The sequence below is a fragment of the Watersipora subatra genome, chromosome 1 (assembly GCF_963576615.1).
Source record: "Watersipora subatra chromosome 1, tzWatSuba1.1, whole genome shotgun sequence".
NCBI lineage: Eukaryota > Metazoa > Bryozoa > Gymnolaemata > Cheilostomatida > Watersiporidae > Watersipora > Watersipora subatra.
In genome coordinates this window covers 40322179-40348485 of record NC_088708.1, presented here as the reverse complement: position 1 = coordinate 40348485, position 26307 = coordinate 40322179, and the positions used below count along the sequence as shown (strand labels likewise).

The window sequence follows — 26307 nt, the reverse complement described above, 5'->3', positions numbered from 1 at the left end:
CAAAAATATGTGCTGGAACTGCAGGACAGACAGGCTGCCAGCAATTGCATATAGTCTCCAGCAGACGATGAATTATCTGGGTGTCAACCAGTGCGACCACCAAGAGATTTTCCTAACGTTACCCAAAAAGATAGTTTGAACAGTGTTAGCTGCGAGACTGCAGAAACCTACACTGACTGCGATGAGATGAACCTAGCTTCTGTGTTACGTTTAATTTCACTAGAAATGGCAAAACCGACCAAGCTGATAAAAGATCAGTCTGCCAGAATTGCTGCTCCGGAGCAAAAGAGACAAAGCGATAAAAAACCAATGGAAAATCTCGAAAAGTGAAACGTTGTTTTCGATGCGGAGACTACTCCCATCTAATAAAAAATTGTACGGTACCAAAGAAAAGGTCACAGCCATCCATAAGCTCTAATCAAGAAAAATCACAAACATTCGCTCCTAAGATTATGAGTAAATTGGTTGAACTGTGTCCTATACCAGTTACAACAAATCGGGAAAAACCCTGCAAAAGAACAAGAACAAGGGTAAGCCATGCGGACAATACTGCCACAACCTTGACGCCCGATGGTCCAGGAATGCAGGAGCAGCTGCATGTTGGTTCAGATAAACGGCTTCAATTTGCATCAGCAAAGCAGGTTGGCGCTAAACAAGAGCAATGCCAGTCAAGGCTCCCACATTGCAAAAGACACCCACGAAATCATGCTGGGCACAACTCTTACGGCAACAGTAGGCCGTTCGCAGCGAAGATACAGCATTGTGGAGCAACCAGTAACTCTCGCAAGCATTGAACTGCTAGCACAGCTGTTAGCAGCAGATTGTATTCGAGTAGCAAAGCTAATCATGCACCTGCAGCAGCCTATCAGCTGCATGCTAAAAAAATGCAAAGCAACCACATGACTACAAAAATACACTGGAATCTTGCCTTGATGAAGTTGTCCAAGAAAAGAATGAAATTCAACACCACTACATAAAGCTGCTTCTCAAATATGATGACCTGAAGTATCACTTCGACTCAGGCCAAAAGAACACTCTAAGTTACACTACTTAAATCCATAATTGCCTTCTAGACACCGGTAAGCTAATATTTGAATACTGGCAGCGCATCTAGGGGTGGAGTATGTTATGGATTTGCTAAACTCAGCTATTTCTAATAACCATATGCATCAAGCTATCCTGGGATTAGTGTAGTAATATGGAAGCCAGCTTTTATAAAAAGCCAGTGGACTATCACATAACTCTGTATATAAGGATATGTAAGACAGTGTATAACAGGATGGGTAAGAATATGTAACAAAAGAAGATACCCTAGTGACAGAAGAACAAAGAACACAAGATACGGACTGCGAGTGGCGAAACTACAAGACTGAGTGTTACGTTCTTGATTATCATTAAGAACGGCGTAGTAACATTAACTCATCTCTGTGCAGCTTGAGCTTGCATAATAAAGAACCATACTCATTCACCAGTCACCTTGCTTGCAACAATTATAGTTGTGCATGAGAGCTAATACTCATAAGGTATAAGACAACTTGTAACCAGAACCCACTCAGGCCTGCCAACTCTTATGCATTGGGCGTGAGACTCACGCAATCACACAAAAGAAAAAGTGAAAACGAGTGAGAAATGCGTGAGATTTTTGCCCCAATTTCCCCAATTTTATATATACTACCATTGATGCATCAATTGCCCCAAAACCAAATCTCAAACATTGCCCCACTCTTGGGTTGGCAGGCCTGAACCCACTTGCAAGTGGATAGTCAGCGCTGACTTCCACAACACTATTCTCGTGATTTAAAAAATTTCATAAATTTCGCATCAGTCTAAATAAATTTAATTGACTGCTTAACTGTCGGTGCTCTTTTGTTTTCAAAACTTCGTAAATTTGCAAATAATCTAAGCAATGATATAAAATCCCCCCCATGTTGGGGTTTATGTCATTGATCCAAGACTAATTGGTGAAAACGTTAAGCATTTAGTGACCATAATTTTAATTATTTTTTTCTATTTAATGTTAACGTTATCAAAAAGTATTAATTTTGGCTTTGTTAACTATGAACTAGACAGATGAAAACAGCATGTCTAGTAATAGGTATTCCATAAAAAGCCGTAGCACAATCGCACAACAAATGAATTATCTAAACAATTTTAGGCTCTTTAAACAACACAGTTTTCGTACTTAATTTGAATAATTATATTACACGAGTAATTTCTGAATGTTATCGCTTTAAAACTACACGAATGTTCCAACAAATGTACTGCTTAAAGAAATTGCGACCGATTAAAAGTGAAGAACATGGCAACGCAACAACACCCCGTTAAAGCGTAACAATTTGTTAGCAAAGATTCTTCATAACGCGGAGGTGGTAAGCCGACGCCTCGATAGGTTGTTGCAAAATTGTTCTCGGTTTTCGATCAAACTGACGTCTTCCGTACTTCACCAAGACGAACCATGCAGTTATGAAATTGTTTCCCAATGTTTCCGTTTAAGATCGACTGTGGTTTTTGTAACTTTCTAGTTGCGTCTACATGATTCATCAGTTACTTAGTTTGACCAAAATAAGCCGTGATCGCTTACTATAGGTGTGACGCTGCTTTGTAAATTTCTACTAACGATGAACTATTATACGTACAAATGTCTCGGTTTTTTTGTAGTTTAGGGCTAGTAGTTCATTCAGCAACTACGACGGTATTAATCCTTTTGAACTTTTTTTCCGGAAAACAAAACGAATAAATTCTGATGAAAAGCTTCTTTGAAAATTCAGTCTTCTGGATATTATTCATTGTTATGAAGATTGAGCTTTTAAACGTTTTATCTCTCAGTGGTTTTCACTAGTTTTAGTATTTCGCTAATATATTTGTTAAATAGTATGGACTCATTTTAACCGCAGACGTTTTTGGTTGAAAATTATGGTTAGCCCAAAATTAAAGCAGTATTGTTTTTGTTTAGTGTCTTGTGTAGATCGTTTGTGTGTTTACATTCTAGGATATGTGTGACCATGAATTGAACATTTATAAGTTTTGGGTTAACAATATTGGCTAGTTTCTCCAGGACTTGGGATTTTCAGAAAAGGCTGGCCTAGTCGAACTGTTAACTGCTTTAGATTTACTTTGCTTTGCTGGATCACCTCAACACTGTTAAAATCTGAAATGATTTCTCAAACTTTGGTTCATACTCATAACGTATCACAGAAAATTGGTTCCATTTGGCCTTTTCACTAGTTAGTAAGAAGTATTCAACATTTGTTGGTGCTACTAGCTACCTAAAGAAATAGTTAGTAATTATTTAACCTTTGTGAGCATACTTTTGTCATTTAATTCAAGGAAAATAATGCTGAATTTTGCAAAAAATTATCCTTGTCTTTAAAATATTTCCCTTTCATCATAGTTCTATCTGCCCTTACAATATTGAGTTTCCAGTCAAAAATCTACAATGCGTCATATTATCACACTCTTACAATGTGATCTGTCAAAAGACTTGGTATACACAAGTCGTGCAATTATAGGTTTAACTTGTCCCAGGTAGAAGTTTGCACAAACACCATTCTCCCTATGTTGGCGTTGAGCGTTGTAAAAGTTAGAAGAAACTAAAATTTGCGGACTTAACTGCGGCATGGTATTTTTTATCGAGTCAGTTATGGAGGCATTTGCACTAGGCTTTAGTATGAGTCGTCATTCAAATAATCAAATTAGTAACTTATACGGTATAGCTTTGGATATACTCTCTTATTTTTATTCCAGGCTAGTTTGCATTTGTTATTACACTTCTTTCAATCTTGGCAATGTTGATGGTAGTTCTAGCCAATGTATGAGTCAAGCAAAATTTGGAATTTTCATTCTAGGTCGCATTCGTTATGATTTTTTTCATCAACTGTCAATTTAGTCTAATTACTTTTACAGGAAAAATCAAATATAGGTCTTATTACAGCATTTAATTTTTTGATAACTATTTAAGGCAGGTATTTATAGCTGCAATTCTTTAGTTCTCTGTGATAACAAGACAGACGCACACAAAACCAACTGCTTTTGTGGATACAGTGGGACACAAAGTTTTAATATTTGTAGACACCTTGTCATATAATATATGTCAGCACATACAACAGTAAGAACGGTCTGTTATTTGATAGTTATACATATTATAACAAGTCATACAAACATGTATACATAACAGCGTAATATAAGTATGTAAAATCAGTGTTCCTTTATTACTCTGCATGAGACAGCAGCTGTAATGGAGTTTACTCACCATTGTGAAAGGTGGCAATCATTTTCTTTACAGGCGATCGTTCAAGCCACATTCTTGTGCTAGAGGAAGATTTGAGCACGTCATGGCAGCTGGTAACAAATTCTAGCTTTACTGACTACTGCATAGCTCTAGCTGTCTTAGTTTACTCGCAGTGTGTATTGTTTTGAATGGATGTTTTGCAAACCTCCGGCATGCATGATGCATTTAATCGAGTTGGACCTCTCAATGACTCTTTGTTGTACATTAAAATGGAATTACCATAAAACCTCTAATTGAATGCCACCCTTTATTCGAACGCCACCTCCATTTGACCGCTCTTCTATTTGACCGCCACTTTAACTATCTTTATGAACCCATAATATCAAGTGATCAGTAGAAAAGTGTCCACAGAACGTATTAATAATGAATCGTTCAAATTAATAACAATCAATTCTCTCGTTGTCCATCTCCAGAGATTTTCACTTTTTTTGTTAAAACTTTGAAAGCAACACCATAGAAATAGTTAATAACTGTCTTAGGCTAATAGTGGTTTCTGCTTAATGCGGTCTTGATACTTCGTACTGCACATAAAAAATGGTTTAAACTTATGATGGTAGATGAACTTTGAAAGCAGCACCATAGAAATAATTAATACAATGTAACTGTCTCAGGCTAATAGTAGTTCCTTGTTTAACCCAGCCTTAATTAATACTTCAATGTACATATATAAAAAAATGGTTTGCAAGTTTTGGGCCAAAGGTTACGTTTAGCGAGCAAAACTTTTACACGTTGCATTAGTGCTAAATGCAACGCGTAAAAGTTTTGCTCTGCCAAAAATTGTTTGGACGGTAAGGTCGACTAGTTCAGCAATGCAGAAGAAGAGTTGAAATCAGATGACATTGTGGAAGGTATTGAACAACCAGAAGATGTTCATGCAATCGAAAGCAACAATCAGAACGCAGTTATCCCAACAAACGATGCAAATATTTTTGTTTTAAAAACATTAATTTTTGTTTTGCATGTAATATAAGTATGGTTCATTTATGTCATTTGTTCATGAGCATATATTTGTAGCATTTGATGGATTATCATTATATAACTAACAAATTTGCAGATTTATAGCATATTATCTAATAGCATCATTGCGGTGATCTGATCTTCCAATTGATCGACGCTCGTAACTCCTTTTCTATTGCACATAAAAAATTAGTTTTTGCTGCAAACTGTAGCAAACATATCAATGAGTGCAACGAGCTTTCAGGTAGCATTGGTAAATATAGATATAAAATAACTAGAAATTCCACTGTCATACAGCCCACGGCCAAAGTGATATTGGAAAAAAGAAAGGGTACTGATCATTGAGAAATGCAATATTAGCAGTCAAATAGGATAACTGCAATGGTAGCTGTAATGTACTAGGTGTGGGTGTTATTATATACAACAAATAGCAATAATGAAAGGAAAAGATTATATGTTTATATCTCTCCTCCTGCAAAAAGAGAAATGCAATATTGGCCAATATTAGAAGTAAAATGCACTGATATTATTAGAATAACCAATATTATTAATATAGTAATAATATAAAACCAATGCACAATTTTGTTTACATTTCAAAACGTCATAACTAACAATATCACGAAGTTGTGATATTTATATAGATTTTTAGAAAATCTGTACTACGTAGTCATTGTTCTGTAGTCATCCAAACTTATAATTAATTATTGTAATAATCTCATAAGAATCGTTAAAAAAACATCATCGTCATTTCTTTTATTTACACTGCGTTGGACATCAGTTAGAATACGAAAGTACTCAAATGTGTCGGCAAATGAAAATGAAAAAATTGAAATTGGCAAAAATGAAACGATTTCTGTACTCCTATTTTAATTTAATTTTCGTCCAACTTAATCTGTCTATTTGTGTATAATCTGATCAGATGGGTTAGTTCTAGGAAGTTGCGGTAACCTTTCAAAGGCTTGGTAACATATTTAAATAGGTTCATATGCGTTTTGTATCATTATTATACTTAAACGACTTCACTGAAAAATAGTTAAATTTGTTGATAGGATTTCGTTGCCAGGGTTTGGTGACGGCCGTTAACGGATAATTTTTCGGGAGTTGTGTGCACATGTGCATTTATCATAAATCTCCCAATCAATCGCTTCGCTCTTGTTTGGTCGTGGGAAAATGTCTTCAAATTTAGAATGAAATAAAAATTGAAAGATCGAACAAATTGCAAAGCAATATACAGGCTATAATATCATTGCAGGTTAATTACAAGCAATAGATATCAACTGCTAGAAATATTTCTCGGTTTCTCAATGCATATTTGTTAAGAGATCTTTGACAAGTTGGAGGTAGGTTAGCAGATTTCTTGCATCCATAATGTTTAATATCGTTCCGCCGTAAAAAGAGGGCAACATATAGCAAAAATTTGCTTTGCCCGAAAAAGGGCTTAACTTATCTTCCCAAAATTCTAATGAGCCATTTCAAAAATGCACTGTCAGCCTCTATTTGAACACCGCCTCCAATCGACCACCACCATTGAAAAAAGGTTGAAAAATAGAGCGCCGTGGCGTTCAATTAGAGATTTTACGGTAATCATAAACGACACATGTTTCTTCCAGTTTGTGTTAAGGCATTGCTTGGATATGTAAGATTTTAAATAACATTCGAGAGATGTTCATTGGTATTCCACTCACTAGTCTCAACTGCTTTGTCAAGGTCTTAAAAGATGTCAGCACACAAAGGGTATAATAGTCAAATTTCGAATTGTAGGTTTTACAGATAGCAACCATTGAAATTCACAAAAAAGTAATATTCTTTTTATGGTCAGTTTTCCTGGAGTATTCAACAAAAGTATGTGGTTGTCTGAACGCAGTATACTCTGCTCTTGTTAAAATAACTATAAGGGAAATTTTAGAGTTACTGCACTTATCATTTTTTAAGGAAATTCTTTCTACTACTATCTAGTATAAAATTCATATGAAAATTTTCTGGTAAACTTACAATATTTTTCATAGGTAAAATGAGCGCAGACAATGTTATTATTTATGTAGCCAATCTGCTTTATTATTTCAACTTTATTTGGCATATTGTATTAGCTCTACTATGTTAATCTCATGTTAAATTATATGTTGCTCATATATTGCAGCTAGTGCTAATTGGCCAGAGTTATATGATGAGGTTAAACTTTACAAAAATATGCGAGAACGAGAAAAGTAAGTCCGTATAGTAATTGATGAGTTCTGCCATTTTTGCTAACTGAAGTTTATTGCTTAAACTCGCAGCAACCTTTAGTAGCATTCTGAAGCAGTATCCATAATACTAGATGCACTTTGTAACTGGCTTTTATTTCATGCTTTATCTGACATTTTTATACAAATTATTAAATAAATCATAGTTTGGAGCTGTATTTATCTGAGGCCTACATTTGAATTAATATATTTATATGCTTTACAAAACTCTAATGCTAGATTTTTAGACAAGAATATTCTATATTTAGGTATGATACCATGGCAGACCTCTTCGCTGTTATTAACACATTGCAGTGCCTCGAGAAGGCCTATATCAAGGACGCTGTCAACGCCAAAGAGTGAGTTGGCATCTTGATGAGTGTTAGATTAAAATTGTTAATGGTTACTTTTTAAAAACTTGATGACCTGCCTTGACAAAAGACACCAGTGCCTTGCGAGTGCAAAAAATCTTGTGTTTAGGTAAATGCCATATTTGCAGTTATCAGAAGGCATGTGCAACTCTCCTTGCCCAGTACAAGTCAGCATTCAAACAGGTACAGAGCATGTACAAGACTGTCGAGGAGTTCATGAAGGCCTATAAGGTAACACCTTGGAAGCTTGTCTTTCACCGTACTAGCCTCTGTTCCTTGTCTCCTATCACACTACTCTATACCTCCCTGCTCTCTCTCTCTCGCTCTTCCTTGTCTCCTATCACACTACTCTATACCTCCCTGCTCTCTCTCTCTCGCTCTTCCTTGTCTCCTATCACACTACTCTATACCTCCCTGTTCTCTCTTTCTTGTCTCCTACCACACTACTCTATACCTCCTTGTTCTCTCTTTCTTGTCTCCTACCGCACTACTCTATACCTCCCTGTTCTCTCTTCCTTGTCTCCTACCACACTACTCTATACCTCCCTATTCTCTCTTCCTTGTCTCCTACTACACTACTCTATACCTCCCTATTATCTCCTCCTTGTCTCCTACTACACTACTCTATACCTCCTTATTCTCTCTTCCTTGTCTCCTACCACACTACTTTATACCTCCCTGTTCTCTCTTCCTTGTCTCCTACCACACTACTCTATACCTCCCTGTTCTCTCTTCCTTGTTTCCTACTACACTACTCTATACCTCCCTGTTCTCTCTTTCTTGTCTCCTACTACACTACTCTATACCTCCCTGTTCTCTCTTCGTTGTCTCCTACCACACTACTCTATACCTCCCTGTTCTCTCTTCCTTGTCTCTTACTACACTACTCTATACCTCCCTGTTCTCTCTTCCTTGTCTCCTACCACACTACTCTATACCTCCCTGTTCTCTCTTCCTTGTCTCCTACCACACTACTCTATACCTCCCTGTTCTCTCTTCCTTGTCTCCTACCACACTACTCTATACCTCCCTGTTCTCTCTTCCTTCTCTCCTACCACACTACTCTATACCTCCCTATTCTCTCTTCCTTGTCTCCTACCACACTACTCTATACCTCCATGTTCTCTCTTTCTTGTCTCCTACCACATTACTCTATACCTCCCTGTGCTCTCTTCCTTGTCTCCTACCACACTACTCTATACCTCCCTATTTCTGTATTATACATGTTAGACTTTCATGTCACAAAAAAGAAGAGTACTTGCAGCTCCATTTTTATAAATGCAAAAGGTTGCAACACTTATATGTAAAATCTGTAAAAATGCAACTTTTGACTATTTTTATGATGGTTTCTGCCATGAATTTGTTTCTATTTGTCAAGAGCAATATTAATTATTGAAAAAGGCAACAGTTTTGATTAAATGAGAAACTAGCCTTTCATGCCCCATTTTTTATTGTCCAAAATTAATTTATTTTAGTTGTTAAATTTCACATACGAGTTACACCTGTGATGTTTCTATGGTTTTAACTCTATGAATCGCTGTCATTGTATTTCACATACGAGTTACACCTGTGATGTTTCTATGGTTTTAACTCTATGAATCGCTGTCATTGTATTTCACATACGAGTTACACCTGTGATGTTTCTTTGGTTTTAACTTTATATCTGTCATTGTATTTCACATACGAGTTACACCCTCTGTGATGTTTTTTTGGTTTTAACTTTATGAATCGCTGTCATTGTATTTCAGATGGACTGTGCAGCTGCTCTAGAACGGATTAGAGAAGGTCGACCACTTACAGTCAAGGATGATGCTGGCAACACTACTAAATGTGTTGCAGATATTGTGTCGGTACGTGTCACCTTCTTCTCTTCTCTTCTCTTACATTGCTTAGTTCATCCGTTTGGAAATAGGAAAGTTTACATAGTACTGTTTACTCGCATTGCTTTACCTAAGTTCATATCTTGAAGGATAAGACCAAACGCTATTCACTCATATCAGGTCTGCTTTACGTGGGAGTTATCTACTCGGTACATTGCTTTATGCGAGCAAGCAATTCTTTATAGGTACCATTTCAACTAGCTTAGTATAATAATTGTATAATTGTGCCTAGTGTATAAATTATTATAATTATTTCCAACGAGTTGAAGGTTGCCAGGAAGACCACAAACAAATATGTAACGCCGTTTGTGGTGTAATTAGAGATGTAGTTGGAGGTATGAACAGAGGAATTTTAAGTTTTTACACCTTTTATTAACAATAGAATGAAAATTTGCTGCCTTTAGTCTGTAATTGGCCAGGCAGTGCGGTCACGTGCTGCTAACTATACAGTTTATATCTGATGATACAATACTTCATGGGAGCCTATTTAACTTAACCTCGACAAATTGTTTTATTTTATTCTTTATTGCCGATGTTTTGTTAGTATCATTGACATGTTTCAGTAAGAAATAGTTTCAAAGGAGTTGTGTTATCGCTCTGCTGATTCTTCTAAACAGTTCACTCGCACCATAATATGTTGTAATTTATGTTAAACCAAATTCATATTTGTCTCCCTTGATCTGGCTTTCTTATATCGGGATGCTCAAATGCTGCTAACTATTCACCTTTGCTGCCTGCGCAATACTTCCTATAAACATTTGCCTCAAAACAGTGTTGCCTAAGCAGTACTTCTTATAAACATACGCCTCAAAACAGTGTTGCCTGCGCAGTACTTCTTATAAACATTTGCCTCAAAACAGTGTTACCTACGCAGTACTTCTTATAAACATTTGCCTCAGAACAGTGTTGCATACGCAGTACTTCTTATAAACATTTGCCTTAAAACAGTGTTGCCTACGCAGTACTTCTTATAAACATACGCCTCAAAACAGTGTTGCCTACGCAGTACTTCTTATAAACATACGCCTCAAAACAGTGTTGCCTACGCAGTACTTCTTATAAACATACGCCTCAGAACAGTGCTGCATACGCAGTACTTCTTATAAACATTTGCCTTAAAACAGTGTTGCCTACGCAGTACTTCTTATAAACATACGCCTCAAAACAGTGTTGCCTACGCAGTACTTCTTATAAACATACGCCTCAAAACAGTGTTGCCTACGCAGTACTTCTTATAAACATTTGCCTCAAAACAGTGTTGCCTACGCAGTACTTCTTATAAACATACGCCTCAAAACAGTGTTGCCTACGCAGTACTTCTTATAAACATACGCCTCAAAACAGTGTTGCCTATGCAGTACTTCTTATAAACATACGCCTCAAAACAGTGTTGCCTACGCAGTACTTCTTATAAACATACGCCTCAAAACAGTGTTGCCTACGCAGTACTTCTTATAAACATACGCCTCAAAACAGTGTTGCCTACGCAGTACTTCTTATAAACATTTGCCTCAAAACAGTGTTGCCTACGCAGTACTTCTTATAAACATACGCCTCAAAACAGTGTTGCCTACGCAGTACTTCTTATAAACATACGCCTCAAAACAGTGTTAAAAATTTACTGTTTACATCTTTTTTGAATAGCTGAAAATTGGAAATTTTGCATATGCATACACTAATTTTCGCAAAGTTTAATCAAGTTTGATAAAAACAAAACAAATATTTAAATGAAATTAAATCTTGCTGGTTTTTGCTATGGTGATCTTATATTGTGATAATCTGACAGTGGCATGCAATAGACTTCAACATCATTGTGACACATTAAAAAAATTGGAGTCTGTATCCATTTTTGTAGTAGGATTTATTTTTGTGAAGAATATCGGACTTAAACAACTCTGTAGATAATCCTCAGAGAAAAGAAGGTGGTACAGTATTAATGTGTTGCCTATACCATAAAATTATTTTATTAACTCAATGGATAGTTTGCTATATAGCAGTAAGTGTTATATTAGTTTTGGACGGCTATAATGACAATAAATACTATTCGTCAGTGAGTCATTGACTAGCGCACATGCTCATGCACAAGCAAGATGAATGATTATGAATTGTTCCACAAGTAAATTCTTCCAATAAGATGGCGTTGCTTGTCTCATAATGAGTTGGCGAATTCTTAGATTTCGCTGTTGTCGTATCTGTTGTCATAAAATTGTTCCAGTTGTCCGTCCGCAGTTGCATTCGCAATTCATTGCATTTTTTACTTGCCATACTTTAACTAATCCATCGAATACCTCCAGTTAATAATGTGATGAAAGGGATGCCTTCAACAGCTGGCTTTTTGGTGCAATATAGCTTTCAGACCACCAGGATGTTGATGTCTTGTGATATTGTCCCAGTCCATGGCTTGCAATAAGCATCTGAACACAATAAGGATATCACATAACCAGTATGGCTATGATTCGCGGCACTCTCAGTGTATAATATTCCATAACCAATGATTGCACTATTATGGTTTGTCCTAACTTGTTAATTTAAAATATGTCAGAAATCATAAAGTACTCATACCAAGAGGGTAACAATAGTTTACCATCCTATCACTAATATTGAACTAAGACTAAAGGCAGTCGTGGCTCAGTGGTTAGGATGCTGGCTTAAGGTGCGTTTACACCAGGCCGATTTGTCGGAGTTGTTTCAACTCCGACGAAATCTGAGTTGGAACCGCTTCTAGTCTGTCTACGATTTGAAATACGTTTTTGCAGAGGCTTTTACACCGGACCAACTTCAACTCCGATTATACAAAATGGGTCACTATTTTAACCAATTAAATACAACATCGATACCTATTCCATTTTGAGCGTTTATCACCATAAACGGAAACGATAACCTTGCCATTGATTCATAGCACGCCCACACAGCTTCAACTTACCATAATTCTTATAGTAACAATAGTAATAATTTAGTTCGTCAAAAGTAATTTTTTTCAAGGATGGAACAAGACAACGACGATTTACTACTATGTTGTGCTGCAGCTGCAGCCGTTATAATTTTAGATGAAGTCGAAGAAAAACAGGTACGTGCGCATATTTTAATTTGGATATACATTGTATAGTCAATTATTTAAGCTATTCATATTGTTAACATTTAATTTAACAATATTGTTTACGGTTTTTCATCAATGTTTCAATTTACGTAATTTTATTAATTGTCACTGTACCCGGTTAGACAAACTGTTAGAAAAAATATTGCTAATATTTATCGAAATATCACTATATCTTAGTAAATCCACCATTGCATTTCCCTCTGACAGTTTCTATATTCGACAGTACCCTAACAAGGCAATCTACTTTTAAACTACTTGGCTTTGTCATCAACCAGACCACATCTCATTCATGTCAAATAACATCATCTAACCTACGTTTATTTTATAACATTCGTCATCTTATGAACTTTGATATTGCCAGACTATATTACTATAATTTTATCCATTCTTATCTTATATATGGCCTACATGTGTTCTACCCTACAACACCTGTAAAATCTTTTAAAACCAAACTCAAACTACACCTACTATTCTCTGACCAATAATACCATTAACCATCTAGTCTTACCTATTTTAACATTATACGTTGGTTGTTTTCATAACTAGAAATTTGTTGTCATAGATATGCATAACTATTTTCACGGAGTTTTTGTTTGTCCAATTTTTGTTTAAACAATACTTTTTGTTGTACATTGCTTTTTAGTTAGTTTACTAGCTGTGGTACCTTGTGGAAAGCATATTGTAAAATATGACTATTGATTATCACAATAAAGGTTGCTCATATATATATATATTGCCTATTAATTATCGGGAAAATCTTTCCTCGGTTTGTGACCCAAACCGACTTTTCACATGATTGTACTACTGCATGTTCTGTATATTTGTAGGAAGATTTGAGAAAGGGTAAACCATGGGTCGGTCCAATTACTGGATCACGTACCATACATGGTGCTTTTTATTCAACTGTGCCCAAGCTAATCGATGCTACTGGCGATGACAAGCTACCGTCCAACCGGGTTGGCACGTTCCAAAATTATTTCCGATTGTCTAAAGAAGAGTTTTGCTTAGTTTTATCGAAAGTGGAGCTAGAAATAAAGAAGCTAGATACCCACTATAGAGAAGCTATTACTGCCGAAGAAAGATTGATGGTAACACTGAGATATTTAGCTACCGGCTCTAGTTTAACTCAACTGCATTATGAATGGTATATCTCAGTTGCAAGCTTATCACAAATAATTTCCGAGACTTCAAGAGCAATATACAATTGTTTAAAAGACGACTTTATTAAAACTCCGTCTAGTGTGCAAGAATGGCTCAACATCTCGACTGATTTGGAAGAGAAATGGAATATACCAAATGCCATTGGTGCCCTTGACGGCAAACATGTGATGATGAACAAGCCTTGGCGTGCTGGGTCTGAGTACCATAACTACAAGGGACAGGAATCAATTATCTTGCTGGCTATGTGTGACGCCAATTACTCTTTTACGTATGTTGATGTTGGGGCACAAGGTCGAGCTTCAGATGGAGGTGTTTTTGAAGTCAGTACGCTGCAGGCATCATTGACTAGCAATAATATTAACGTACCGCCTGCCCGCTTGCTGCCAGGGTGTAAAGAACCTTTACCTTATGTAATACTAGCCGATGAGGCCTTTCCTTTAAAATCTCACTTGATGCGACCATACCCGAAAAGGGTTTTGACAGATGAGAGAAGAATTTTTAATTACCGGTTGTCACGGGTTAGAAGACTAATTGAAAACTCATTTGGAATTCTCTCTTCGACATGGCGAATTTTACTTCGTCGCATTGACCTTCAGCCAGATAAAACTAGAACCATTGTATTGGCTTGCTGCGCTCTGCACAATCTGATTCGTAGTTCTTGCCATCCTCCTGAAGGAACAGTGCCACCATTACCTCGAGAACCGTCTAATCTAGCAGACACTATACCTAGTGTTGAAGCTCGACCCGTTAGACCAACTGAAGCTGCTAAGATGGTTCGGGAACAGTATTGTGATTATCTCAACAAAGATGGAGCAGTCTGGTGGCAGAGAGGGTACGCATTGTTACAATGATACAGGTGAGCTTGATTTTAAAGCATTTTATAACTAGGCTGCTTGAAATTCATCTCTTGTGTTCTGACATTTCTCATCAGCAATTTGTGTGCAGGGATACAAATAATTGCAATAATTTCAAAATTTTTCACACGGTTCACCTGTAGTTTGGTGAGCATATTTAAGACTGTCTCTTGCAGTAGTGAATGAGAATTACCTATGTTTTAGATCTGTCAAGCAATGGTAACGCAGTCATGGATTGATGAGTTATTATATTCGATGTACATCAACCAACACTACAAGAGCTCATTTTTTATGGAAGCAATTACGGTGTTTGCCATCTACCGTACAGCAGTTAACATTTTGCTCAATGGTACAGACAGTTTGTAAAGTGCATGTTTATTGAATATTTGAGTCCTATTGATCTGTGTAAAAATATTATCACACACTTATGACATATACAGTGGTGTGCAAAATAAACTGGACCACGTTTCTAAAAAACTAAAAATCTCATTTACAAACTTTGTCATCCACTGTAAATATAGTCTGTAAACTATGGCGCCTTACAGTGCCTCGCCTTGCGCGTTCACAACTCGAGTTGATCAACTTGAGTTGCACAACTCGAGTTGTGAACGCGCAACACGACTTTTCAAAAGTAAGGTGCAATATACTGGTATTACGGTAGCATAACCGTAGATCTAGTTATATTAACAATGGTACATCAATAGGCACCCGTTAGCTAATAGAAATTAAACTGTATGTACTGTAAAACTAGAGCTAATAGCGAATTATTAGAATTATACTGTGCCGAGTTTGCAACTCGAGTTGTACAACTCGAGTTGCACAACTCGAGTTGTACAACTCGAGTTTGTAAATATAACTCGAGTTGTACAACTCGAGTTGCAAACTCGGCACAGTATAATTCTAATAATTCGCTATTAGCTCTAGTTTTACAGTACATACAGTTTAATTTCTATTAGCTAACGGGTGCCTATTGATGTACCATTGTTAATATAACTAGATCTACGGTTATGCTACCGTAATACCGATATATTGCACCTTACTTTTGAAAAGTCGCGTTGCGTGTTCACAACTCGAGTTGTGCAACTCGAGTTGTACAACTCGAGTTGTGAACGCGCAAGGCGAGGCACTGTAAGGCGCCATAGTAAACTTAGTCCATGGCCATAAATTATATGTTAAATTACTCCTATTTTTGTCCTTGTTTCACATATATAAACAAAGCAGCTGTTAGATTATATTTTTTAATAATTATGTAGGCTGAATTCTGATCATTTCAATTTTTTGAAATGTTGCAAATTAAAAAAATGAAATGTTCAGATTTTAGCCTACATAGTGATTTAAATACATAATTTTATAAACTGTTTGATTTACATATTTAAAATAAGGACAAAAAAGGGATACATTCAATATATAATATATGGTTATGGACCAAATGAACAGTAGGTAACCATGTTGTACATGAGAAGTTTAGTATTCCCATAAAAAAGGTATATATATGCAGAAAATATAAGTTTATGATTATATGAAAACTTGTTAGTACTATAATATTAAATAGCTCGGATCAGTGTCCGCTTCGGTTGATTGGCCATATATAGGTGCCGGTGGTTGCTCTTGAAACCGAGCTTCATGAAGAATTTGTTGAATCTTCAACAATGTGGTCGAGGCTACTTGTTTATTTGAGATTTGGCGGAGCTGCTCAGCAATCATCTTGCCAGCATAGTCATACTCATCCAATTTTGGGTTCCTACTTTCCTGCACTGTCATCATAGTGTCTGTTATCGCTTTTAAGGTTTTAGCTCTGGTTTCTTCAGACTCCGCCCTCTTGCGCTTGAGCGACCGGGATGGCTGAACTGCAGTTTCAGGCGCACTATCACCATTCATTTCCTCGAGACTGGGAGACGAGGCAATTGGTACAGCTAACACTGCTGAATCGGATTTATTCATGTCAGCTTGACTGGCTGAGTCTGCGGGTGCTGAAAAAGATGACGAATATGAGTTAGTTGTCGATTTGTCATACAGTAGCGTGGGTATTGTTACATGTACCATGTACAAATAATAAAACTCTCTATATGAACTACGTACCTTCACTAGGCATCTCAATACTCGACTCAGTCTGATTGACATGCACCGTCGCTGCAAGAAACATTAGGCTGGTGTAGTATGGCCAAGAAGGTTGATAAGTATCTCCAGCCCCTGCACCTGACCTCTGGGAACTGAGGACTTTTTTGTATTCTTTAAGCCAGTACGTGCGTAGCCCTTGATACTTGGCTTTGACAATTTGAACTAAAATGAGACAAAAAACTAAATAAATAATTAACACATTGAATTTTTGTGTAGGTAAACCAACGAGAGTGATCTCTAATAAAACCATCAGCATTGATGAAAATAGGTTGCAGTTTGGCGAGGGTTCAAATAAAAGCGATCATTATTAAATTTGTTGTAATAAACAAACTATTAACATAAACATTAATAATTTTTAATTACTACATGTTTACTACCTTTGCTAGATCAGCTGTTTACACAATAGATAACACTACACTGCGCACTATTGCTAGACCTACTAACCTGTACTGTTCAGCGACTTGGCTAAATCCACATACTGTCCTTGAGCCCGTGAAAAATGCTCCGGATGCGTATGGTTCCATATGTAGAACCGTGGTTGTAACTCTGTGATTAACTGCTCAGAGCTCAGTGTTTTCAATGCTAATTTTAACTGATCTTTAGGAACAACGGAATAAACAGCCATGTTTTATGATTGCTACGATTGCTAATGATATTACCCGCGCAATTGCGAAGTTTTGCAATTTTACGAGATATGATTGGTCAATTTATTGTTTCACTCCGACAAGGACGGCCGTCAAAATCGGACCAACATAGTATGTAGCATTTCACCGATTTTGTGTCTTTGACGGAGACGATGCAGTTTTTACAACCGATTTGCCTTTTACACCAGGCCGATTTTGTCGAAGTTGAAACAACTCCGACAAATCGGCCTGGTGTAAATGCACCTTTATGATCAATAGGTCAGTGGTTTGAATCACATAAGGACCATTGGTAGTGTTAGGAAGGGCATACAACTACGATTGCTGCTGTGCTCAGTCGAGTCATGCGTACCAGCATGGATAAGGAGGGTGGCTAGCAACCCTCCCCATCTGCGTACCAGCATGGATGAGGGTGGTTAGCAACCCTCCTCATCTGCGTACCAGCATGGATGAGGAGAGTGGCTAGCAACCCTCCCCATTTGCGTACCAGCATGGATGAGGAGAGTGGCTAGCAACCCTCCCCAGCTACGTACCAGCATGGATGAGGAGGGTGGCTAGCAACCCTCCCCATCTGCGTACCAGCATGGATGAGGAGAGTGGCTAGCAACCCTCCCCAGCTACGTACCAGCATGGATGAGGAGGGTGGCTAGCAACCCTCCCCATCTGCGTACCAGCATGGATGAGGAGGGTGGCTAGCAACTTTGCAGGATTAAAAACAAAACCTGAAAAAGGGTGGAAGAGCTTCTCTGCAAGCTAACAGCCAGCTATCTAGAGCTTGTGCCTCAATAAAAACACCCAACAGAAAGCAATGGCAAACCATTGTTGAAACCCGCCAAAAACAGTCGTGGTTATAGGAATGGGGGGCGAACCATGATTGCCTACGTCCTCACATGACATGGTACTTAGAGAGAAAAGATTAGAAAGTTAGTCCACAAATAAAATACCATTGTTGCATTAACTTATTACTACTTACATGTAAATACATTCTCACTCTTTCAAAGATATACGGTTTGTAATAACTCAAAGCAATTTAAAGACTTTAAACACATTCAATTAGTTGGAGCAACATTATTAAATGTTAATTTAACTTATAGCGAGTAAGGAATGTAGTTTTATGTAGTTCTAGGTCGTTAATGTACCTCGTTTGTCTTGCTCAGTGTCAGCTCTCTGGTTTATTGTTCTCCTTTACAGTTTTATATCAATTGTCTTTCCTTCCTATTCTAAGCTATAGTTAAATATAATAATGGATGGATCTACAATCGCAAATCTACAAAAGCATCTACGATTGCTTATCGGCTTATCGGCAGTCACTTTTGACATCGCAACCAACTCCAACTCATATGTCTAATTTATACTCAAATGTGTCTGTCTATGTATGCACACTTGGTTACAAACGCTATCAGCACTCATATGTCTAATTTATACTCAAATGTGTCTGTCTATGTATGTACACTTGGTTACAAACGCTATCAGCACTCATATGTCTAATTTATACTCAAATGTGTTTGTCTATGTATGTACACTTGGTTACAAATGCTATCAGCACTCATATGTCTAATTTATACTCAAATGTGTCGGTCTATGTATGTACACTCGATTACAAACACTATCAGCACTCATATGTCTAATTTATACTCAAATTTGTCTGACTATGTATGCACACTTGGCTACAAACGCTATCAGCACAGAGGTTGATAACTTTTTCCAAAGCCATAAAGGCTTTAGTTTGTCATGAACTGGTTGGTTGGCCTGTGTCAACGATCTCATTAGAGGAGATCGGTGTCTCTGTTTGCCAATATCATTTCCATAAGAATGGATGAATATCGCTTGAATGGTGAGGCTCATATGTGACCAGCCTTTTCTAATTGCAGGGATTCATAACAACAATGGACGCTCTAAAACTAGACCAGAGGTCAGTGGATGAGGTAAGAGTAAACCCTGGCACCGCCTGCATTCTCTTATTCCTGTACATGCTGGTGACTTCTGTCGTCTAGCCATTGCTGTTTCCCCAGCTTGTATCAATTATCATTGGTATCAGCTACTACCATTTCAGTTCAACTTATAGCAGTACTAGCTGAATGCCCGGCGTTACTCGGGTAATAAAAAAGTTTTTGGACAGAAAATTTATTTTTATTTGACATAGACAACATTTACCATTATAACTTTTAAACTTCATATCATGAGAAAAGTGTTTTTGTTGAGTTCAAATGGATTAAGAGAAAAAATAAAACAACTATAAAGGTTTTCAAACTTTTTCAAACAATTGTAACTTTTAAATTTCGTAAAATTATGTAAAATTATTTTGTATATGATTTTAGTTCGTTTCAGGGTTGGCCTCATAAGGCGAAAATATCGTATCGACGACGTATATTATAGTGGTATAGAAACCCATAGTAATTATCTAACGCAATCACCTCCTGAACAAAATCATCATTAAAAGTAGTAACTAAAAATATGTTAACTTTAGTAACTATAGTTACCTACGATAACTTTAGTGCATTTCGTGGTTAAGATCTGCAAGAAAATGTAACATTCCAACGTGCTACGTGTAGAGTTATTATCTTCGAGACAGCTGTGTAATATAAATACTGAATCTAGCTTAACTGAATTTAGTTTCCTAAAAACATACTTGAAGGAAGTTTTAGTATGTATTTTAGTAAACTTCAAAGCTTTAACTAAAATTTTATCACTTATCTATTTGCGAATTCGTTTTAACCATAACGGATAAAGCTGAACTGAGATATCGGCAAATTAGCACATCGACGTTTTTGTTACTTCATCGTAATCAGTTCAACAATCGCCAAATTTTAATTTTGAGATAAATTATTGTTGATATCGTATGACAGAAAATAAATTTGCCCTAGTATGGCGAGGACCAAAAACCATTGTGTTTCATATCTAGAGCTAAGCGAGAAATACTTTGTAACAGGGGCATCGTAACTCGCGGGCGCAGCAATATATCAATTAATACGTCATTTGGCGTGAGCAATCGAGAAAAAGGTATACGGTATATGATAAGAGTGATAGAATTCTAAAGACCGTGTAGCTCAGTGGTTAAATGCGTGGTTAGAAACTTGTGGTTGCAATCTCTGCGAGTTCAAATCCAGCACGAAGCGAGCTTTTCATTCCAAGATTTTAATAGCTATAGCTGGACAGACCGACGGACAGACACTGAGATTTATATATAGGTATAGACTAGCCGAATGCCCTGCATTGCACGGATAATAAAAAAACATCTTATAAACATTTCCTTACTACATTATCTTTACACTACATTACCTGCAACTGTTTATAAGCTGTTTTTATCACTCATGTAATGCCGGGCATTCACCTCATGAGACCAGCTAGTAATCGTTATGAGTGGTGCAACCTTATGCCTATTTTAACCGATATAATGAATGTTTTCGCCATTATTGATCGCTATGCTTAGTTGAACATGTAGTCTAATAGATAAGCTCAGCGTCTGTAGAACCTGATGTTTTAAGATCAAATCCTCTGCAAAGCATATTTTTCCATTAGTAAAAATTTATCGCTATAACTGGACAGACAACAGACACTGAGATTTATACATAAACTAGCTGTGCTACACAGCGTTGCTCGGGTATTAAATATCAGCTTATAAGCAATGAGAGTTGCCTGCCACTAGCTATTAGCTTGGCACATTGCCAATGGATAATTTGAGTAAGCTTACTAATAAGAGCTACTTCTTTTTACGACATTATGCCATCACTTTGCATCGTGACCAAAGGCAGTAGCTTATTTGCTCCCATATAGCAACACATATAATTGTCTAGCGAATCTATGAAGCTTGTGTGGCTTAGTTAGTAAGGCGTCGGACTGGTGAATGGGAGGTTCCGAGATCAAATCTTCTGCATTTCGGATTCTCTATTCCAAAATTTTAATAGCTGCTAGATGAACATATACAACAACAGATTACCAACATTGAGAAATAAATATATATTAGCTGTGCCTCCCGGCGCTGCCCGGGTATAAAAAATCAGCTTATAAACAATGAGAAGTGATGAAAGTTGCCTACCACTTGCTATTAGCCTGGCACGATACCAATGGGAAACTCCAGTAAGCTAGTTAATAAGCGCTAGGCTTCTAATGATGGTATGCCATGACGTTGAGTCAGCGTTGTCCAGCTACAGCTATTCTAATAATAGCTATAGCTGGAGAGACACAAACACACATACACACACTTTGAGATATAGATATATATATATATATATATAGATATATATATATATATATAGATAGATTTAGCTCCTGTCTCATACAATTACTATACTACAATTATGAAGCATTACTATACTACAATATAATGTATACTACAATAATGTATACTACAGTATACATTAGTATACTACAATTATGAAGCATTATTCTACAGCATCGACAAGCTGGCACGCGCTTGTCGTAACATCAGCACCCGATTGAGCGTGTCAATTTTTCTTTGGAAAACATGATTACTGCTCACATCTGATTGGCTTACTCTGTTTTAGCTCAGCGCTCTACTTTTTCATTTTAAAAGTTAGCGAAATTGTAAATCCATATCGCAATAGTTTTTCCTTGGCTATTATGCATATATTGTATATATGTATATATACAATATATATATATACATGTGTATGTGTGTATATATATATATATATATATATATATATATATGTATATATTATTGTAAAATGCATATAGGCCTACCGTAGCTATTGTGGGTATTATTATCAATTATATATCATCAGATGGAGGTATTATTAAACATAACACTTGTGTATAAGACGTCAGGAAAAGTAGATTGATATACATGCTCGGCCTGGGTAGCTATCAAACATCGGTGCCGTACACTTCAGCCTGTGAATCACAGCTTTATGTTGCCATGTCGGTCATATGCAGAAATGTCACTCTTGTTGAAGTGTTGTTGAAGCAATGATTGTCTAAAATAAATAATGATATTGTGTCTCAACAGGTTCAACCTTATCTGAGAGAGCTGTACGACACCATGAACCGTTTGAGCAGCCTTCCTGCCAACTTTGATGGCAAAACTAAAATAAATGGCTGGTAGGTCAACTTCACTCCCATGTTCTGATTTGGTCTCATGAATCTCATTAGCTTATTGTTATCAATACCAGTTGGCTTTCTCGGCGTTTTAACAATCTTTACATAAATTGGTTGACCAATCACCAATTATCTCAGCAGTTTACACTTTGGTTTTAAAATTGGCTCAAAGTTGGCAAATGTTACGTGTTTGACGGGGAGTAGTGAATCTGTTAGTGAGTCTGTTAGTGAATCTGTTAGTGAGTCTGTTAGTGAGTCTGTTAGTGAATCTGTTAGTGAGTCTGTTAGTGCATCTGTTAGTGAATCTGTTAGTGCATCTGTTAGTGAATCTGTTAATGAATCTGTTAGTGAATCTGTTAGCGAATCTGTTAGCGAATCTGTTAGCGAATCTGTTAGTGAATCTGTTAGCAAATCTGTTAGTGAGTCTGTTAGTGCATCTGTTAGTGAATCTGTTAGTGAATCTGTTAGTGCATCTGTTAGTGAATCTGTTAATGAATCTGTTAGTGAATCTGTTACTGCATCTGTTAGTGAATCTGTTAGTGAATCTGTTAATGAATCTGTTAGTGAATCTGTTAGTGAATCTGTTAGCGAATCTGTTAGTGAATCTGTTAGGGAATCTGTTAGTGAACCTGTTAGTGAATCTGTTAGTGAATCTGGTAGTGAATCTGTTAGTCATCAGAGAGACAACCAAACTTTGAACCCTCATGTCTCTTAGGATTTTATTATCTCATCTTCTCGAAGCACCAGGGAAGACTTATTACCCCTGACATTAATGACTCCTGACTCACATAAAATATTATTGACTGGGTCTATAGCTTGCTGGATGCACTGTTTTGTAAGCAACATAATTGATAGCCCATGATATAGCCCATGATATAGCCCATGGTGTCACACAGTACATGTGCTATAAGTGGCCTTTTGTGTTCACCTGGCTGTAGCTGGTGCTGTAGTTGGTGCTGTTATGGGAGCCTCTCATGACCAAACTAAGCAGGCCATCATTATGATGCTACAGAGGTCACACTTGATGTCTCCAGTCCTTGTTGGCAGTCTCTGTTTATTTTTAGCTTCAATTTAGCAGTTGCTCCTGTTTTCTTATATACAAACTCAAAACTATAACCATGCCGTTAATTACTAAGATTAGATAATTCATGTTTTGTTGGCCTTTTTCTACCTACGAGCCGTTAGATTCAAACTTAAGATGTGTATAGGCTCTTTGTTCGTTTGATCTCTTGATTGACTCAAATCTTGGCTCAATCGCAAAAAAGTAAGAATTACAAATAAGCTCTTTAGGGTTCTGAACGCTTAAAAATCAATTTTGCAAGCGCAGACAGAGCTGCTTTCAACCAATCAACCTCTCTGTTCAGTGTTATATACAGTCACTGGAAAAGCTAAGCCCTGGTTCACACTGGTATAGGATTGTCTAAGACGTTATACCAGATAGACCTGCAGGTGCTCGGGTTTATTCTGGCTGTACTTAAACATATTGCAGTAATTCTCTCAACTTGGACCCCTGGTCTAGTAAGAACACAGAGTTCTTTATACTACTATTATGTGACGAGCAACAAACAAATAATGTATACTTACGCATACACATGATCGTTTGCTAGAGAGAAACCTTTTTCATTTGATTAAATAGTTTTCTGGCGAGTCAGCTATGATTTGGCTACCTCTTCCCGCGGTGTACTTTTACTCGTTCAATAATGTCCGTGGGTTCTTTTGTATTTTCCTTTTTTTAACAGCATGTGTCCATTCTGTAGGGTTGCCATGTGTCCATTCTGTAGGGTTGCCATGTTTGCCATGTGTCCATTCTGTAGGGTTGTCATGTTTGGTATGTGTCCATTCTGTAGGGTTGCCATGTGTCCATTCTGTAGGGTTGCCATGTTTGCCATGTGTTTATTCTGTAGGGTTGCCATGTGTCCATTCTGTAGGGTTGCCATGCATTGCAAATAGGAAAAAAGCAAAAAGCTGTGAAAATATGATTAAATTCCATATCCAGTGCAGATCTACATTTGCTAGGTACTGTTTATCTGCTTGTGAGTTCCAGGATTACAATGTTAGTTGTGACTGTTTGTATGTTAACACTCATATACCCACAGGTTCACTATGACTATTTGTATGGTAACGACCGTAGCCTTGCTATGACTATTTGTATGGTAACGACCGTAGCCTTGCTATGACTATCTGTATGTTAGCACGTATTTGCTAAGGTGCCTTTTGCTAAGGTGGTTCGTTAAGTTTAAAAGCTACTAATAGACTGACATATGGTGATTTGATGAGCAATGAAATGGACACATGACTGGGGTGTTCTCTGTTCTGAGTATATAAATAGAGTAGATCATGTTGCTCTAGCAAGTCTGAAGGTCTAACTTATCAACTCAAGCCATCAACTGGGTAACATGCTCGAGTAAGAGATGCATAATTGGACTTTGCTCTAAACCAGCAGTCAAACCCAACCTGAATAGCTCTTGCTTATAACTTGCTAAATCTCATGTTGTTCATGATATATTTTGTCTCATGTAGTAGTATGAGATTGGCATGCCAAGCTAAATAACAGATACAAACATGTTAGGCAATTTTGGGTAGCCTATAGCTGAACTCATCGTGTTGGTAAAGATAATATTGAGTTTTCGATCGTCTCTACTCAGTAAGCATGCTGTTGATGTCTGTTCATCTTGTATTGATATGTTTCATCTAAAAATACTCGCCATGTTATAAATCATGTTATAAATCATTATAAATCATAAGCCATGTTATATCGCCATGTTATGTTTTGATCACAAATTAGCCAATGAGTGTAATCTGTACGTATGTTGTAGCAACTTGTTCACAACATTCAGCAAATAAAATTAATACTGTAACTTGAAATAAAACAGATTTAGTTTCCAGCTAAATTAAACATATTTATGTTCGTGGTACAAGTTATTTTATAGATGGTGATGCCAATTATTGCTTGTAAAGAATTCTTTCAACATTTGCCCAATCTTTGTGAAATTTGATCACTAGCATCATTGCACAAAGTTCATTAATGTTTCCCTGTTTAGCTGACTCATGTTTTGACAAACACAATTTGTATTATTCTTTGTCTTACAGGCTGCAAACGCTGAGCTCTATGCAGGCATCTGACGAACTTGATGACTCGCAGATACGTCAACTCCTGCATGATCTTGACTCTTCTTATGCAGAATTTAACAATTTCCTTCATAACCAGTGAAGACTCTCTTATATTACAAGACATAAACATATCATAATTACTTTAGGGTTATGCATGAGGCATGGAATAGAGAAATGCATATGACTTGTAGATTATGAATCGTGTACGCCATTTACTTTAATTTATCTGATGCTGTGCGTAATAGCTAATGCAGGATATCCGCTATTCGCATGGCTATTTATTCCGAGAAACAACTAACTGGTTTTTATTGGATGACATATAACTAGGCACACTCCGCGTTTTGTTCATTTCCCATAATTCAGTATTCCAATCAAAATGTCATAACAAGTAGGCCTGGTTACCATGGTAGCGAGCTAAAACGAAATTGAAGTGTCTGAGGCTTATATAAACTATAGATTTTATTTTCACATTGCTTCTTTCATATACTGTGCAATTGAATATGTGATATTGTTATAAATAAATTATAAACAAATATTAATGGACTCTCATAA

The 26307-nt window shown here is 36.9% G+C and overlaps 1 protein-coding gene across 1 annotated transcript; it reads left to right on the top strand.

Moving 5' to 3' along the window:
* Nucleotides 1-2504: 2504 nt before the first annotated feature.
* On the top strand, nt 2505-26294 carry LOC137404285 (vacuolar protein sorting-associated protein 28 homolog). The gene is made up of 9 exons (XM_068090821.1): nt 2505-2586; nt 4283-4341; nt 7383-7449; nt 7734-7823; nt 7964-8066; nt 9584-9685; nt 19458-19511; nt 22556-22647; nt 25735-26294. Exons 2-9 carry the CDS (start codon nt 4332-4334, stop codon nt 25853-25855), a joined length of 639 nt encoding a protein of 212 aa, XP_067946922.1. The 5' UTR covers nt 2505-2586; nt 4283-4331; the 3' UTR covers nt 25856-26294.
* The last annotated feature ends 13 nt before the right edge of the window (nt 26295-26307 follow it).

Excerpts from the sequence above, each read along its gene's own strand:
- LOC137404285 (XM_068090821.1), top strand. Across the intron at positions 19,512-22,555 it reads ACCAGAGGTCAGTGGATGAG|GTTCAACCTTATCTGAGAGA; the intron begins GTAAGAGTAAAC and ends GTGTCTCAACAG. Across the intron at positions 22,648-25,734 it reads AAAACTAAAATAAATGGCTG|GCTGCAAACGCTGAGCTCTA; the intron begins GTAGGTCAACTT and ends TTTGTCTTACAG.